Source organism: Lithobates pipiens, unplaced genomic scaffold, assembly GCF_037356315.1.
Source record: "Lithobates pipiens isolate NorthernLeopardFrog02 unplaced genomic scaffold, aLitPip1_a1.2 Scaffold_8, whole genome shotgun sequence".
NCBI classification, from domain to species: Eukaryota; Metazoa; Chordata; class Amphibia; order Anura; family Ranidae; genus Lithobates; species Lithobates pipiens.
In genome coordinates, this window is record NW_027507903.1 from 156445936 (window position 1) to 156463785 (window position 17850).

Consider the following 17850-nt stretch of genomic DNA (forward strand, 5'->3'; position numbering starts at 1 on the left):
GCCCAATCGTTGGCTGGTGTTTGATAGCTGCTGAGTCCCACCCACCCCGGCCGGGTCCCGCCCACCCCGACATCAGGCTGAAATCTGACATATCCACCTCTCTGTTACTTGTCAGTTTCACACCCTGTCAGGGTCCCGCCAGCTCCTCTGTTACATTTCAGTAACAGAGTGCTCCGTGTGAAACCTGCCAGTGCCAATCAGTGCCACCTGCCACCAATCAGTGCCAACTCCAATCAATACCACCTGCAACCAACCAGTGCCACCTGCCAGCGCCAACCAGTGCCAGCACCAACCAGTGCCACCTGCCAGCGCCAACCACTGCCACCGCCAATCAATACCACCTGCCACCAATCAGTGCCACCGCCAATCAGTGCCAACCAGTGGCACCTGCCAGTGCCACCACCAATCAGTGCCACCTGCCAGCGGCAACCAGTGCCATCTGCCACCGCCAATCAGTGCCACCTGCCACCACAAATCAGTGCCACCTGCTAGTGCCAACCAGTGCCACCGCCAATCAATACCACCTGCAACCACCACCCAGTGCCACCTGCCACCACCCAGTGCCAATCAGTGCCACCTGCCAGTGCCCAGTACCACCTGCCACCGCCAGTCAGTGCCACCGCCAACCAGTGCCACCTGCCGCCAATCAGTGCCACCTGCCAACACCAACCAGTGCCACCGCCAATCAATGCCATCTGCCAGTGACAACTAGTGCCATCGCCAACCAGGGCCACCTGCCATCACCAACCAGGGCCACCGCCAATCAGTGCCATCTGCCAGTGACAACTAGTGCCATCGCCAACCAGGGCCACCTGCCATCACCAACCAGGGCCACCTGCCAGTGCCAATAGTGCCAGTTTCAAACCAGTGTCACCTGCCAGTTCCAAACCAGTGTCACCTGCCAATGCCAACTAGTGTCACCTGTCGGTGCCATCTGGCAGTTCCACGTGCCTTCCAGTGGCAACCAGTGCCACCTGCTAGTGCCAGCCAGTTCCATCTGTTGCCAGCCTTACTCTTTCTGGTCAGCCCATACCCCTGATGTAACAGCGTTTCAATGGAGTTATTGACTGGGTGCTCCATTGTGAGTTAGGGATAGGGGGTGAAAATTAGTGGCCTTACCCCGGGAGCTGAAAAAAAAAACTGGCTCCTAACTTTTAACTGGCTCCTAAATTCAAAGCAAAAATTTGTCAACCCCTGGGATAGATGTATATTTTAAAAATGCAACTAAGAGTAAAAACATACAATTTGATGTCAGCCTCTTCAAATTACTCAAAGGACCATTGTTGGGAGCCAATTAGGTGTGCAGAATAAAAAGGCTGCAGTTGTGCTAAAAGGAGGAGAACAGAGTAGAATGATGACCTCATCAGTCTTCTGCTCCTTCACAGTGCAAATTATGAGATTGTGGGAGGGTAAACAACATCACTATATTGATAACAATAACTGAGAGACAGTACTGTCATCCTCCCTGCTGTGATGGGAAACGGTTGTGTAAAATGCAGGCCTGAATGGATAGCAAAGCAAATCCTTTGGCAAGTAAAACACCTCCCATAGAAGCATATTTTGTGTGTAATATCAGCCTCTCTCATCCAGGATTCTTTGAAACCATAGGGTTATTTCAGAGAGATTGCCAGGGGTTTCTTAGTGTTTTTAGCTGTCTGTAATAGCATGGGCATCAATCACCTTTCCCTCCAATCACCAATGTAAGGGAGCACTTCACTGACCACCAATGATAGGAGATCCCTTCCCTACTAATAACCTATGTAAGTCAGCATCTCTCCCAATAATCACCAAACCAATGGGGAATTTATTCACTCATGACCAATGTAAGGGGCACTTCAACTGTATCCAGAAAAGTTACACCAGCACATGCATTTGATCAAAAACCTAATTTTACTCCCAATCTTCTAAAAAAAAAAAAGACAGCACACAATCCAACGCATAAGCAACAGGTTTTGACTAGAGTGAATTTTGTACTTGCTGTGAACACAAAAAAAAAAAAAGCTACGTACAGTGTTTTCTTCATCAGTTTCATTCTCCTTGTTTGAGTCAGTCATGTAATCTGTGTTTTCCTCCTCCTCTTCCTCTCTTTCATCCTCTTCATTTTCAGAAGCATCCTAAAAAAATAAAAAAAATAAAAAAAATAATAAGTGGACAGGTTGAAACTGCAGCACTGTAAAAAACATAGATATGAATGGGAAATGTCACATGAAATATTGACCCATTAATATAAAATATGGATAACATCCTAAAAGTTGTGAAGATCTTCTTAAAGTGGACCTATCCCCTACACTACAACTAAAAAGTCTCAAAGATACACCAAATAATGTGTAGGTCTGCGCCAAAATCTTTGTTCATCAGATAGAGAATAATGGTCGTCAGACATGGCTACAGTCCAAGCTGTCTTTTAGTACCTGCACACATCTTGAAACAATGGCAACTGATTGTCTGTGGTTTAGAATTTTTCAGTCACCCATTAACGTGACATAAGACTGGTGCCCAGGTCATGTGCACATCAAATTACTGCACAGTTGATGGCGCAGCTGCAAAGATTACCTGTTGCTCCAATGAGGGGAATTTTAGCTTCCTTTGAGACCTCCTCCGCATGAGTCTTATTACCAGCCCTGGATGGAGTGCAGATTCTCCTTACTTAAAAGGAGAAGTCCAGGCAAAACCTAACCTGCTCTGTGCCATATTCTAGGCCTAACCTATCTAACCCTGTAAAGCAAAACTCGCTGCACTTACCTATTCTGCACCAGATCCGGGCCAGTCTCCAGCAGCGGATGCTGTGTGTGCAGCAGAGAACTAACAACGGCTATGAAATGAATAGAAAGTGTTGTCACCCATAAACTTACTATGGCGCTTCCATTGTCAGGTGCCTCTCCTGCACACGCCTACACAGCGAAACCACGGCTAACAGCAGATGCTGGGATAGAACAGGACTGGATTGGCTGTAAAATAGGCAAGTACAGCGATTTTTGCTCTACACCCTTAGATAGATTTGGTTTAGAATATGGTACAGAGCAGGTTTAGCGTTAGTTAGGTCTTGCCTGGACTTCTCCTTTAAGCACCAGATATGGTTTTCACTGTTAAAAAAGTAATGATTCTTACAGTATAGGACCATTTTAGGGCTGCTTTCACACTGAAAGCACCAACCATTAGCGCTAAAGCACGGTTTTAGCAGCGCCTTAGGGCTGTTTAAGCAGTGCATTTCGGCAACTAGCGGTGTGCCTTTTAACCGAAAAAAAAAGGGGGGGGGGAGGGGGGGGCAGAGTCCAGTTTTGCAGTATTGCCCATTCATTACAATAGGTAGGGGGTTTTGGGAGCACAAGTGCACTGCCCCAGTATGAAAAAAGACACAATGGAATGCATGGGGGGGTTCAGGTGCTCAGCGGAGGCTATTTCTAGCACTAAAGCGTCTGAAAACCGCCCCAGTGTGAAGCTAATCTTCATGTCAATACAATCATACTTCTATTTTCTTAGCAGTGGTATGGTATGTTTTCTAGTTTATATATGTAAATATTGTTGAAGGACTCTGACATAATTGTGGTTTTTGAATGGGTTAAGCACACCTTATAACAACAATACTCAAGAACAGAGAAAGATAGCAATAATAGGATTTTTATAACAGCTTACCTGTAAATTATTTTTCTTTGAGTACATCACGGGACACAGCGCACCCTAGTAATCACTATGTGGTATACAGGCACCTTCAGGTGATGGACATGGGTATAGCCAATACAGGACGTTCACTCCCTATATAACCGCTCCTCCTACCAGGAGTTCCTCAGTTTTTGTAGCAAAGCAATTTACTTAAAACCCAGAAAGTGGGGCAGGATCTGTGTCCCATGATGCACTCCAAGAAAAGGATTTTAGAGATAAGCAGTTATAAAATAGATATTTTCTTTATCGTACATCACGGGACAAAGAGCACAAAAGTAATCACTATGTGGGACGTCCCATAGCAATACTATTTGAGGGGAGGGAGACAACCCATAGGGCACCCCCAGACTTCAGGGTCTTTACTGCTGCCTGCAGCACACTATGCCTAAAGGAGATATCCTCATGCCTTCTTACATCCACCTGATAAAACTTGGTGAATGTACGTACTGAAGACCAAGTTACGGCCTTACAGATCTGAGCCATGGAGACCTGGTGACGCACTGCCAAAGCACTAACCGCCCTGGTAGAGTGCGCTTTGACTTGAAAAGGTGTAATCTTACCCTTTAAATCATAAGCCTGAATTATAACTTGCCAAATCCACTTAGCGACAGTGGATTTTGACGCTGCCTGTCCTTTCTTAGGACCTTCTGGCAGTATAAATAAGACATCAGTCTTCCGGATCTGAGCAGTTGTCTTTAAATAGATTTTGACTGCACTCACCACATCAGTGACTTCTCTTCCCTGAAACATGGTTTTGGAAAAAACAATGGCAGGACAATATCTAGGTTCAGGTAGAAACCGGAGAACACTTTTGGCAGAAAACCTGGACGAGGGTGCAACACCACTCTGTCCTCGTGAATAATCAAGTATGGCTCTTTACAAAAAAGAACAGCCAATGCCAAAACCCTCCTTGCTCAGGATATAGCAACCAAGAACACCAACTTCCTTGTCAGAGGGACTAGGGAATATGCTGTATCGGTTCAAATGGCCGTTTTTGTAAAGCCTCATACACACGATCAGACTTTGTACAAACTTTCCCGTGGCCTTTTGTACAAAGGGCGTGGTCCACAAGTTTGTATTACATACACACGATCTGACTTTTTGACAACAAACACGAACGTAGTGACATCACAACGTACTGACGACACTTCAAAAGAGGACGTTCAATGACTCCAGCGCCACCTTTGGTCAACTTCTGTATTGTAGTCTGATCTTTTGCATTGGTTCTGAGCATGCGTGTTTGTACCTTGTACAAAAGTCCGATGCTTTTGCGTACACACGATCGGACTTTGCTCCATCGGACTTATGTTGTCAAAAAGTTTGTCCGTTTGCACAGCCAACAAAAGTCAGATGAAAACAGAAAAAGGTTTGTACACACGGTCGGATGTTGCTCCAAAACAGCTAATTTGCATGTTTGTCAAAAAGTCAGACCGTGTGTACGGGCCTTTTCACAGACAAAACTAAGTTCAAGTCCCAAGGGTTCAGATTAATCCGCATCACCCCTTGCATAAAACCCAGACTAAAGAATGTGAAGCAAGCGGTCTTTGAAATAAGACAGATAAAGCCGAGACTTGGCCCTTAAAAGTACGCAAGGCCAACTTAATCTCTACCCCTCATTGTAGAAATGCAAGAATTCTGCCTATGATATACCTCCGAGGGTGCCAACCCTTGGACTCACACCAGGAAACATAAGCCCTCCAGACTCTATAATATATAGTTCTGGAGGCTGGCTTCCTTTCATTAATCAGGGTAGAGAACTGACCCGGAAAGCCCAAGTTTTTTCAGAATGTAGGTTTCGATAGCCAAGCCGTTAAATTGAAAGTTTTTAAGGTAGGATGGAATATCGGCACTTGTGAGAGCAAGTCTGGCTGTAGTGGAAGGGACCATGGATCCTCCACGCCATCTTTACGATTTCTGCATACCAGGACCTTCTGGGCCATGCTGGGGCTACCAGAATTACCAGCTTTTTTTCCAGCTTGATCCTGCAAAGAAGTCGTGGCAGCAACTGAATAGGGTGGGAATGCATAAATTAGTGAGAACTGATCACATGGGGTCACCAATGCATCTATTCCGTATGCGAGTGAATCCCTTGTTCTGGACACAAAGTTGACCAACTTCATGTTGAATCTGGACGCCAGAAGATCTACGTCCAGAGTCCCCCATCTTTGGCAAAACAGCCCAAAGGATGTCAGGGTGAAGGGACCATTCCCCCAGGAATAACTGCTGGCGACTCAAGTAGTCCGCCTGCCAATTCTCTACTCCCGGAATGAAGACTGTCAATAGGCATGGAACATTCCTTTCTGCCCAAATTAGAATATTGTTTACCTCTCTCTCTGCACTGCTTTAGTGCCCCCTTGGTGATTTATATAGGCCACAGCTGTGCAATCGTCGGATTGAAACCTGACAGGACAATCCCGTAACCTGAAAGTCCAGGCCCCCAGAGCCAAACACATTGCCCGAATCTTAAGGATGTTGATGGGCAAGGCTTTTTCGGTTCTTGACCACTGTCCCTGAACAGTTGTCCTTTCTAGCACTGCTCCCCAGGCTGAAAGGCTAGCATCTGTTGTTACCACCTTCCAGATAACCGGTCTGAAAGATTTCCTTTTCAGCAAATTCTGGGTTAGTAACCACCAACTGAGGCTTTGGGACACCCTTGGGGACAGCCGCATTGGCAAGTCTAAAGCTTGAATCATTTTGTTCCAAGTAGACAGGATACTGTTTTGCAACAGTCTCCAATGGAACTGGGCATAGGGAACTGTTTAGTATGAAGTCACCATCTTTCCCAACAGCCTCAAAGGCGAATGGAGGGATCTCCTTTTGAACTGACCATCCGCACCAGCTCTCTTACGGAATTGAGCTTTGCCTGAGGAAAGAACACCTTTTTCTGGGCTGTGTCTATGATCAGACCCAAGTACTCAAGCCTTTAACGGTTTTAAGGAAGACTTCTCTAGGTTGAGAATCCAACTTAGACTTTCCAAGTAAATGGTTGTAATGTGCACGCTTTGCTCCAAACGAGCCACTGATTGGTCTATTAGCAATAGATCCTCTAGGTACACCAAGACTGTTATGCCCTGTGCCCTTAACCTGGCTAGAGGTGGGACCAGGACTTTTGTAAACATCCGGGGTGCTGTAGCTAGCCCAAAGGCCAAGGCTACAAACTGGAAATGCTGCTGTTCTACCTTCGAACTGCAGAAACCTTTAGCGAGCAGGAAATATAGGAACATGCAGATATGCAAGTTCTCCTCCTTGTAGAATAGAAACCACTGACCTGATCAACTCCATGCGAAAGGAGCAGATCTTCAGGAACTGGTCCCTTTTTATCAGGGTTCCACTCCCTTGGACCTGTAATAGCACCCCGCCAGAGAAAAACTTTAGGTAATGTAGCATGACCAAAAGCTCTGGGTCCTGGGGTTCAGAGAGGGGTTACAGGCAAAACCTTGTGCTTCATATACGAGGCCCGGGTACCATCCACCTTGGCCTCAGTGGCACTTTGGATGGATCCGGTCTGTGGAGGCCATGTAAATCCAGCATGGATCCCTCCTGGAGGGAGTAAAATGAGAGGGAAGGAGTAAATTTAGAGCACATCTTCACTCGTGACCAACAACTTAGAGACTGGTGAAAAAACGGAGGTACTCCTGGAAGGAGGAGGGGTTATATAGGGGAGTGAATCTGTATTGGGTATACCAGTGTCCATAACCTGAAGGTGCCTATACACCACATAGTGATTACTATGGTGCTCTGTGTCCCATGATGTACAATAAAGAAAGATGTAACTTTAAAAACAACTTGGATTTACAACTTGGAGTGACATACAAAGATTTATCTAAACAGCAGTAATGTTTCCAACTTTACCACTTCTTTATGCTTCCTGCTCAGGAAGAAGGAGTACAGTTGTGGCCAAAAGTTTTGATAATGATGCAAATTTTAATTTTCACAACGTTTGCTGCTTCAGTGTTTAGATTTGTGTCAGCTGTTACTATGGTATACTATAGTATAGTTACAAGCGTTTCATGAGTGCCAAAGGCTTTAATTACATTAAGTTTATGCAGAGTCAATATTTGCAGTGTTTTTTCAAGACCTATGCAATTCGCCCTAGCACGCTGTCAATCAACATCTGGGCCACAGCCTAACTGATAGCAGCCCATTCTTGCATAATCAATGCTTACGAGTTTGTCAGAATTTGGAGGATTGACCACAAGTCCTCAATGGGATTAAGGTCTGGGAAGTTTCCTGGCCATGTACCCTAAATTTCAATGATTTGTTCCACAAGCCACTTAGTTATCACTTTTGTCTTATGTCAGGGTACTCCATCATGCTGGAAAAGGCATTGTTGGTTTCCAAACTGTTCTTGGATGGTTGAGATAAGTTTTTGTACCATTCTTTATTCATGACTGTGTTCTTAGGAAAAATTGTGAGTGAGCAACTCCATTGGCAGAGAAACAACCCCACACAAATGGTTCCCAGCATGCTTTACTGTTGGCAGCGCTCACATTTTCTTCTCTGGACAGGGTTTTCTTCTGGAGGCCCCAAACAAGCGGAAAGAATTCATCAGAAAAAAAATTACTTTACCCCAGTCCTCAGGAGTCCAAACCCTGTACCTTTTGCAGAATATCAGCCTGCCTGACGTTTTTCCTAGAGAGTAATAGCTTCTTTGCTGACCTTCTTGACACCAGGTCATCCTCAAAAAAACCTTCAGCTCACTGTGTGTGCAGATGCAAATCACATCTGCCTGCTTCCATTCCTGAGCAGGCTCTGCACTGGCGGTGCACCCAATCCCACAGCTGAATCAACTGTAGGAAACGGTCCTGGCGCTTGCTGGACTTTCTTAGGCACTCTGAAGCCTTCTTCACAAATGCAGTGGAAATATATTTTTATGGGCTTAAGTTCATTTTAATGGCAAAGAGGAACTTTGCAATTAATCACAATTCATCTGATCGTGCTTCGTAACATTCTGGGGTACATGCAAATTGCCATCATAAAAACTGAGGCAGCAGACTGTGTGAAAATGATTAGATTTGTTATTCCCCAAAATTTTGGCTACGACTACTTAATAAAGACTAAAAACGTAATCTAAACAAAAGGGCTTATTGGCCATCGGCGATAAAGACCAGACCAAGGGAATATCTTTTTCTCATTTAACATACGTTTATTCTTCATTGCAGGTTGACCAATCTTTTAAATGACTAACTGAAGGTTGTTGGCTTCTCTGTACAAAAAGTAAAAACACCCAAAGGAGCAGTTGACATTTTACAGCCTATAAGCAATTCTAACACTTGCAGAAAAGGCGCTGCACTTTTTTTTTGCTTCAAGCATTTATTGTGCACTTTATTTCTAAACAAGCATGTAGGCAGTGAAGTTTTTTGCCGAATACAGTTTTGGTAGCGCCCTGAATACTGGAAGGTTGCCTATAGAATGATAACAGGACCCTGGGTTACCAGTGTGGGCTGACATGGGAAATCTGCACACACAATTCCTGAGTACGGGTGTTCCGTCAGATTAGGGGACCCATCAAATCTTGTAACGGAAGTGATGTTCTGTCACGGCCATCTTGGTAATCCTAGCACACCCCGTACTCAGACGCAGTAAGCCTACAGTCTGAAGTCGCCAAGCGGACATCTTTTTTACACCCATCGAAGTCTTGCATTTCACACTTTTTACCAGTACACAGAGCGTATATCGTGAAATAAAATATTTAGAAGTCAGTGACACTGTTTTAAATGTTGAATTTTAAAAGTAGTGGTCTTCTGTCAGATTAGCAAACGTGTGAGATCATCAGGCTTGACGCTGCATTTAAAATTCCAAGTCAGTACAGACTTACAGAATCTGACAGACCTCGGTCCCTTAGCACCTGGCTTTCAACAGCCATGCCGTTAAATCCAGCAACGGTAAAAGCAGGATGACGTATTGGACCTTGCGACAGAAGGTACTCTTGCATCGGCAGCTGCCAAAGGAACATCCGCCACCATTTGTACTATGTCGGCGTACCAAGGATGCCGAGGCCAATCAGAATCACCGGAATCCCCTCAGCCTCCACTTGTGGTAGAAGTTTGTGGGGGGGGGGGGAGAGTCATAAGTCAGCCGATAATGCCCCCATGGAGCCACCAACGCGTCTGCTACATCCGCCCAGGGATCTTTTGACCTGGCCACAAACCTCTGTACCTTCCGATTGAGTTGAGAAGCCAAGAGATCCACATCTGGTGTGCCCCATCTTAGGCAAAGGAGCTGAAATACATAAGACTACTGAGGTAGGTCCGCCTGCCAGTTTTCTAGGTCTGGAATGTATAGGGCTGACATACGCCGCTCTGCCCACCGAAGGACGCGAGTGACCTCTAGTGCTGCAGCTGAGCTCCTTGTTCCTCCTCGATGATTGATACATGCCACCGCCGTGTCGTTGTCCGACTGGATCCTGAACGGACGGCCTGCAGCCTCTGACCATGTGGAGAGACACAGCCTGATCACCCGAAGCTCCAGCACATTGATCGGCAGGCAGGATTCTTCTTGTGTCCAGCGACCCTGGGCCGACTGTCTGCCCTAAACTTTCCCAACTGGTAAGGCTGGCATCCGTTGTGATCACCATCCAATGAAGCGGAAGGAACGACTTCCTGGACCGAAGGGCCAGAAACCTCAGCCACCAGAGAAGAGACTCCCTGACTAGCTGGCTCACCTGAATTTGACAATCCAGGGATAACGGAGATTGGTCCCATTTGGACAGGATCTCCTTCTGCAAGACTCGAGTGTGGAATTGAGCATACGGTACCGCATCAAAAGTGGCTACCATGAGACCCAGGACTCGCATGCAAAAAACACAGCGATGACCACCTGCCAGGACACCAACAACTTCATCACAGCTTGACGCGTCCTGCAGCTTGTCTGAAGGGAGAAAGACTCTTGCCTCTGGAGGAGTCCAGAAGCAAGCTCAGGTACTTCAGGCACTGAGTCGGCACCAACAATGACTTCTGTAGGTGCAGTACCCAACCAAGCGCCCGAAGGGTCTGCATGGTGATTGCCACATCCTCCCTTAATTCTGAGGCGGAAGCTACCCTCAGGAGGAGGTTATCCAGGTAACCCATGATTGCGATCCCTCGTTGCCTTAGCAATGCCAGAATTGGGGCTAGCACCTTTGTGAAGGCCCTTGGTGCCGACGCTAGGCCAAAAGGAAGAGCTACAAATTGGTATTGCTTGTCCCCGACCGCAAATCGCAGAAACCTCTGATGCCTGACGCATAAAGGAACATGCAAGTATGCATCCTTGATGTCCAAGGATGCCAGGAAATCCCCCTGATGGAGTGCAGCGACCATGGAGCGAACGGATTCCATCCTGAACCTTTGTACTTTCACAAAGCCATTGAGGGCCTTGAGATCCAGGACCAGACGAACCCCCTCCTTCGTCGGGACTACCAACAGATTGTAGTAGAATCCCTGAAACCTTTCTGGCGTCGGCACAGGTACTATCACCCCATGCAGCAGCAGGTCCTTTACGGCCCCGAACAGGGCTTTTTGACGAGCCGGAAGAAGATGAAGGTCGAAGGGAAAAAATAAAAAATAAATGTGTTCGGTGGACAAGAAAAAAAAAAAAAAAAAAAAAAAAAAAAAAAACTCTTGTATCCTGATGAAACCAGTTCACAGACCCACTGGTCGGAAAGTAAGGAGGTCCACCGAGCTGCAAACTCCCAAAGGCGAACAAACCCCCCCCCCACGAGTCTGGCGGGGCGAACCTTCATGCGGCAACAGATTTGCTCGCAAGTTTGTTTGGCTTGTGAAACCAGGGATGCATTTGTCCCTCAGCAGGCACCTTGTCGGACTGGGAACGCTTACCTGCCGACCCGGGAGGACGAAAAATCCACTTCTGAGCGAAAAAGGATGGCCCTTGCCTATGGCGTGGCTCCTTACCCATCCTGGACTGTGGGAGCAACGTACTCTTTCCCCCAGTAACATTCTTAATAATGTCATTCAGCGAGGCTCCAAATTTCTTCTCCCCCTGGAAGGGCAAATCCGCCAGTGCTTTCTTAGATGCTTGGTCCGCAGACCAGCATTTTAGCCAAATCAGGTGACATAGCACCACAGCTGATACTGAGGCTTTAGAGAACAAGGGGGCTGCATCTAAGGCCGCATCACAGACATACTTCAGGCCCTGCACCAACTGGTCCGCCAGTTCTACACGGAGAAGCAACAGGTTTCCCCCGGTCTAACTCACGGTGCAACAATTTAGCCCATACAGTAAGCGTCTGACACAAGGGCCATGGCCAACACTGGCTGCAATGCTGACCCCACCACCGTAATCATGGACCGGGCAACCGCCTCGGCCCTTCTGTCAGCAGGGTCCTTGAAAGCAGGGGTCCCTTCCACCGGAATCATGGTTACCTTATTTAACCTGGATACTGGGGGGTCAACAATTGGAGGAGACGACAATTTTTTCAGGAAACTCTCCGCAAAGGGGTAATGCACCGCCATCTGTCTCGGGACCAAAAAGACCCACTGTGGGCTTCCCCACTCCTTATAAATAAAATGATCTAAATAAGTTAGGTAGGGAAACACCTTAGCCATGTGGCCCAGCTTGTGGGACCCAAAAGGGACCGACACCTCTGTAGATGCCCCCGCAGTATCCTCCATCTTTACGGTATCCCGCAGTGATAAGTGCTCCTACTTAGCACTTTTTTCTGTGCCGACCGAGACACGTAGTCATCCTCATTGTCCGAACAGTCCTGGTACGCATCCTCTGAAACTTCAGAACAGGTGCAGCCTGCTACAGCGGGACCCAAGTCTGAATCAGAGCTTTCCCCAGAAGACGGTGGGGACGTTTGTTTACCCACCTTGTGCCCGCACGCCGTTTCCACCCTGGCAACAAAGGACTCCAGGACTGCAGACAGAGCGTCCATAGGCACCGCAGGTGCAGGGAAATTAGTTGCAATAACAGGGATTTCTGGGGAAGAAGCACCAGCTTCTGACGCCATGCTGACCCACTCTTTCCCGTCACCACTTCGGGACCTAAGGCAAGTCACACAAAAAGCCCACCCTCCTAGCTGCCACAGACTGAGGGGCCCCCCGCAGTACTCACCACCCTTACCCAGGTATTGCGCTGTGCTGCCGCCATCCGCTCTCCCCTTTGTCAGCCACGTGGTGTTCTGTGCAAGTTCATGATGTTCCAGAAAGAACCAGCCACTCAGCACTAGAGGTAAAACGCTGCCTCAGCAAACATCTGAGAGCGCCGGGAAAATGACAACTGGACTTCCAGAAAATGGGCGAATAAGAAAAAACTGGCTATGGCTACAGAAAAATGTCTGCGGCCACTGGAAAATGGCAGCGGCCGCCCCACATGGCATACACACTCGATACCTCACCATGGCCTAAAAACAGGGGAAAAATCATGAGCAGGCCACCAATTCCCAGCACAGCCCCCTGCCAGGACTCAGAGCCCCCCCCAGAGGACCCCAGGTACATGCACCGCACCCCCTATGCCCAGTAACATAGCGGCCCATAGCATGGGGAGGAGGGAAAGGAACAGGGAGAGAAGAAAAGGAGGGGGAAAGACCCCCTAGTCGACCTCCCAGCGAATGCCCAGCTGCTCCATCCTGCCGAGACAGGTGGAACCAAACTTACCCCTCCTGGAAGGACTGCTAGACGCATTCCACGGACAGACCCATCACCCGAGCAGTACAGGGTGGCTGTCGGCCACGGCACACTGACACTGGTCATATGTGCTCCGGAGCATATAGCTCACCGGCCGCCCCGGGATCAGACGGGGCATGTCGTGGCCGACCCAGCACGTAGCTAAGGTCTGCTCACGCTCGATGGCCAGGCTGGGGAAGACTACCAGGATCTGATATTATTCAGCCTGTCACCCAGCCCGACTGTTGATTGTAGATCACAGGAATCCAAAAAGCAGAAAAAATAAAAAAACATTTCCAGGACCAATGGTCCCCACCGGAAGCCAGGTCCCTTGCCTACACTAGGCAGAAAAAAACTGAGCTGCTAGAAGCAGAATGAGGGGTTATAGCCAGTAGGACCGCCCCCTGTGCAGTTTTGCTGTTTTTACATTGGTTGGCGTCGTTGTGAGGGCGTGCACTCGCCATCCTCGATGGCATAGCTGGACGTGGTGGCCCTAGTCCACTGCCCTGGCTGGGACCCCGCCCCATGCATTGTCGATTCAGCGTGACGTTGGTGGTGATTGCCAACGCAGGCGGGGTGCGCATAAGACGTCCCCTAAGGCGCAGTCCTCACTTCCACACACGTGCAGACCCCACAGCTCGGCAAAGCTCTTGTTTCAAGCACACCTATGGTAATACTTTGTGACTATTACAAAGTTGCTTATCCCTCTTAACTTTATTTTCGGTATTACCGGTGTATTCTAATGGACCTATTCATCCATTATAGACATTTACCCGCTACTGTTATCAATCATTGGCTGCACTGTGGAGTTGGTGACTGTGCTCTGTGGATGACACAGTTGTGTGCCTGTCTTGTGCAGGATTTTTTGCCGCCTCAGCTCTGGGGAAGGACATTTCTTTTGGCCCAGTTTTCTATCCTACACCATAGCTTGGTATACACCGCAAGTACCCAGAATTGACATACTGTCTTTTCTGGTTGTACCTTTTCAATCATTTGAGGGCATCATATTTTGTGATTTCAGACACCCTAGCATCTGCCCCTGAAGAAGTATATTCACAGAAACGCGTCGGGCACCAAGGATGCAGCTATTATGCTCCAATAGTATTTTACTCTGATGAATTTTATGAGTCACATCAATTTATACTTTCCTTTATATTGTTTCGTTATGTGCTCCCCAGTTCATCCACGTAATCATCTTATGAAATTTGTAATTGTATTAAGTTAATACTCAGATATCATGTTTGATGTGTTGTATACACATATAATTATGTAGGTTATGTCACGTGCACATGCACTCTTTCATAGGTGTTATATATCAACATTATTTATATGTAATAAATCAATTTTTTATTTCAATCCCAATCTGCCAACTGCTTCAAAGTCCCCATGTCCTCCCTCTCTTTTTGCTGTTTTTACATGTTCTACCATTCTTCTCCTGAAGGTGGTGATATAACCCTAAGGTCGAGATTTAAGGTGCTGTGTCCGCCAATGAACGAAAGAGAAAAAACATTTAATAAAAAAAAAAAAAAAAAAAAAAAAAAAAAAAAAATGTACTCCTGCAGACTGTACCTTACTCAAATCAGTGTGTGGCGTGGGCAAAGTTGAGGTTCTTGAGGAGTGGAATTGTGTGGACTGGGCTGTTTCCCTGGCAGTAGCAGTGCATTTTTTTTATCTAAAAATTACTAATTTATGAGCGAATAATAAAATCTACTCACATCTTCTTCGTGATCATTCATTTCACTTTCATTCCCAGACTGCTCCTCTGTCTCTGCCCCAGCTTCTTCCTCTTCATCATCATCATCATCCTCCAGTGCCTCACCCTCAGTCAAGGAATGTTTTGAATCCTTGTCGTTCACAAGGCCTTGTAAATCATAAGATGTCAATTTGTTAGCAGAAGATAAAATAACTTTTTAAGTTAAAATTAAATATATACATACACACATACTAACAGAGTGGCCGAAGATGGCCGAGAACGGCCGAAAATACACGGAAGCCGCAGAGAGCGGCAGAAAGCGCTACCAACAGCGGGGGATCCGCGTTTAAAACACACCCGATTTCCCCCTGATTTTTGGGGGGGGGGGGGGGGGGAGTGCGTGTTATACACCAATACAATAAAAATATCTTTTTGCGTTTGCCAGTAGTTTTCACAAACCACACTTCGGTGTCTTCTTATTTTATTTCTATAATTTCATTTAAAAAAAAAATAGTGGATATTTTTATACATAGTTATGTTGGTCCAGCTCAAATCATACTGATGGGATGCCCCTTAAAAGCTGAAAGTTGCTGTAGTAGTGTAAGGGCTGGCTTAGCCCTTCCTCCTCTGGGCTGGCCGCTCAGCTGTCGGCTAATTGCCAGCTCTCTTCTGTTTCCACAGTTACCAGCTGTTCCCGATGATGCTCGTCTGACCTGCCTATTTAAAGCCTTCCAGCTCACTCTTTCCTTTGCCTTCACGTTGGTCATATCACAAGGAACCATCTCCTGCTGTTTGTTTCAAGACTGGCTTGCTGACATCCCTCCCGGCTTCTTTTCCTGCTTGCAGTTGCTCTCATTGGATCCCTGACTTCAGGCCTGGCTGATAACCCGATCTTGCTACTGGACTCTGGCTATGCTTGACTATGCTTTTTTTTAATTTACCTTTTTATTAATAAACTAGTGTGATTTGATTGTACTTCTGTCTCAGTCTGTTTCATGGTTTCTGACAAGTAATCACTGCTACTCCAGAGATGTCAACTTGCTTTCAGGTCCTACTGCATTGAGAATTCAGGCAATTGGCCATTCGACATTCACACCATTTCAGAGAATGCCTTGAATTTTCTAAATAACTGCAAGCAGAGAATGCTTTGTATTCATTTAGAAGATGCAAAGCATTCTCTAAATGGTGCCTATGCTGAGCAACTGACTGTGTGTTCGTGTAAACTTCTCTGAAGTTCATTGATGGACACAGCTCCTTTAATTCTTGACCTTCGGGTTATCACGCCACTTCAGGAGAGGACTAGGCAGAACATGCAACGCATGTAAAAACAGCAAGACTGCACAGGACCACCCAGGGGGCGGCCCCTCTGGCTATAACCCCTCACCCCGCTTCCTGCAGCTGAGTTCATCAAAAAGCAGTACAAATAAATAGGAGGGGTGGGTGCTGTCTCCATCAACAAACTTCAGAGAAAATGATTTTACGGTGAGTACAAAAAAAAATAAAAAAAAAAATAAACATTTTCTCTTACGTTCATTGACGGACACAGCGCTTTTAATTCTTGACCTTAGGGATGTCCCCAAGCAGTGTCAAAAAAACGAAGGGTGGAAACAGCAAAACATAACTTCACCCATGACAAAGGGAACACCTCAACAGAGGAATCGCCATCAAAACCAGCGGCCAACTTGTGCATCAAAAGATGCGTTTACAACAAACTAGTAACTTAAAGTGTAATTGCAACCTTACACAGCCGCCTGCAAAACCTTGCGGCCAAAGCAAGCATCCGAAGATGCACTTATGTCAACTTTGTAGAATTAAGCGAAAGTGTGAACGGACAACCAAGTCACCACCTTACACACCTGGGAGACAGACGCTTGATGTCAGAAAGCCCAGGAGGTCCCAATTGCTGTGGTGGAATGAGCCGTGACAGGAAAAAGGGGGACCCCGCTCCTTTAAGGCATAGGCCTGAACCACGATCTGTCTGATCCACCAAGAAATGGTGGATGACGAGACTGTCAGGCCTTTTTTCGGACCAGCCACAGAGCGCAGACAGATACACCTGTAAAGCCCAGAACACATCCAGGGAATGCAAGGCAACCTCTTTTGGGTGTGTTGGCTTAGGACATAAGGAAGGTAACACAATGTCCTCATTTAGATGGAATTCCGAAACCACCTTTGGAAGGAAAGAGGGCTGCGGACGTAGGAACCGACCAGGTAGGGAGACTTGCATGACAAGGCCGCCAATTCAAAAACCCTCCTGGCAGATGTAATAGCCACTAGAAAAATTACTGAGTGTTAACAAGGGAATCTCCCTAATGTTCTCAAACGGCGGTTTCTGAAGCGCCGATAACACCAGATTCAGATCCCATGGAGGTAGCAGGGGTCGAACCGGAGGGACTACGTGTCGAACTCCTTGCACGAAGGGTACTCACCAATGAGTGAGTCGCCAGAGGGCGATGAAGAAAAAAATAAAATAAAAAAAAAGACAGCCAAGGCTGATATCTGTCCCTTGATGGTGCTTAAGGCAAGTTTCTGACCAACTCCTCGCTGCAAAAACAGCAGGATCCTGGAAATTGAATAAGTGCTTGGACACCACCCCATCTCCTCCTCACACATGGAGATGTAAGCCTTCCATGTACCATGGTAAATCTTCTGAGAAGACGACTTCCGTGCGCTTAGAATAGTGGAAATTACAGAGTCTGACATACCTCGGTCCTTTAGCATCTGGTTTTCAACAGCCATGTCGTTAAAATCAGCGACAGTAAAGCGGGATGAAGTATCGGGCCTTGTGCTAGAAGGTCCTCTCAGAGCGGTAGCCACCAAGGAACATCCACCACCAGTCAGTCATACTAGAGATCGGCATACCAAGGACGCCGAGGCCAATCTGAGGCAATC

At 46.8% G+C, this 17850-nt stretch overlaps 1 protein-coding gene across 3 annotated transcripts in view; it reads right to left on the reverse strand.

The window, feature by feature from the left end:
• UPF2 (UPF2 regulator of nonsense mediated mRNA decay) overlaps positions 1-17850 on the reverse strand; it is a 133650-nt gene that overhangs the window by 48584 nt on the left and 67216 nt on the right. For all 3 annotated transcript variants that reach the window (XM_077471883.1, XM_077471884.1, XM_077471882.1), the window contains exons 16-17: positions 14981-15126; positions 2010-2114 (exon numbers count right to left, since the gene is read on the reverse strand). In XM_077471883.1, coding sequence (XP_077328009.1) covers positions 2010-2114; positions 14981-15126 — 251 coding nt within the window. The remainder of the gene's footprint in view (positions 1-2009; positions 2115-14980; positions 15127-17850) is intronic.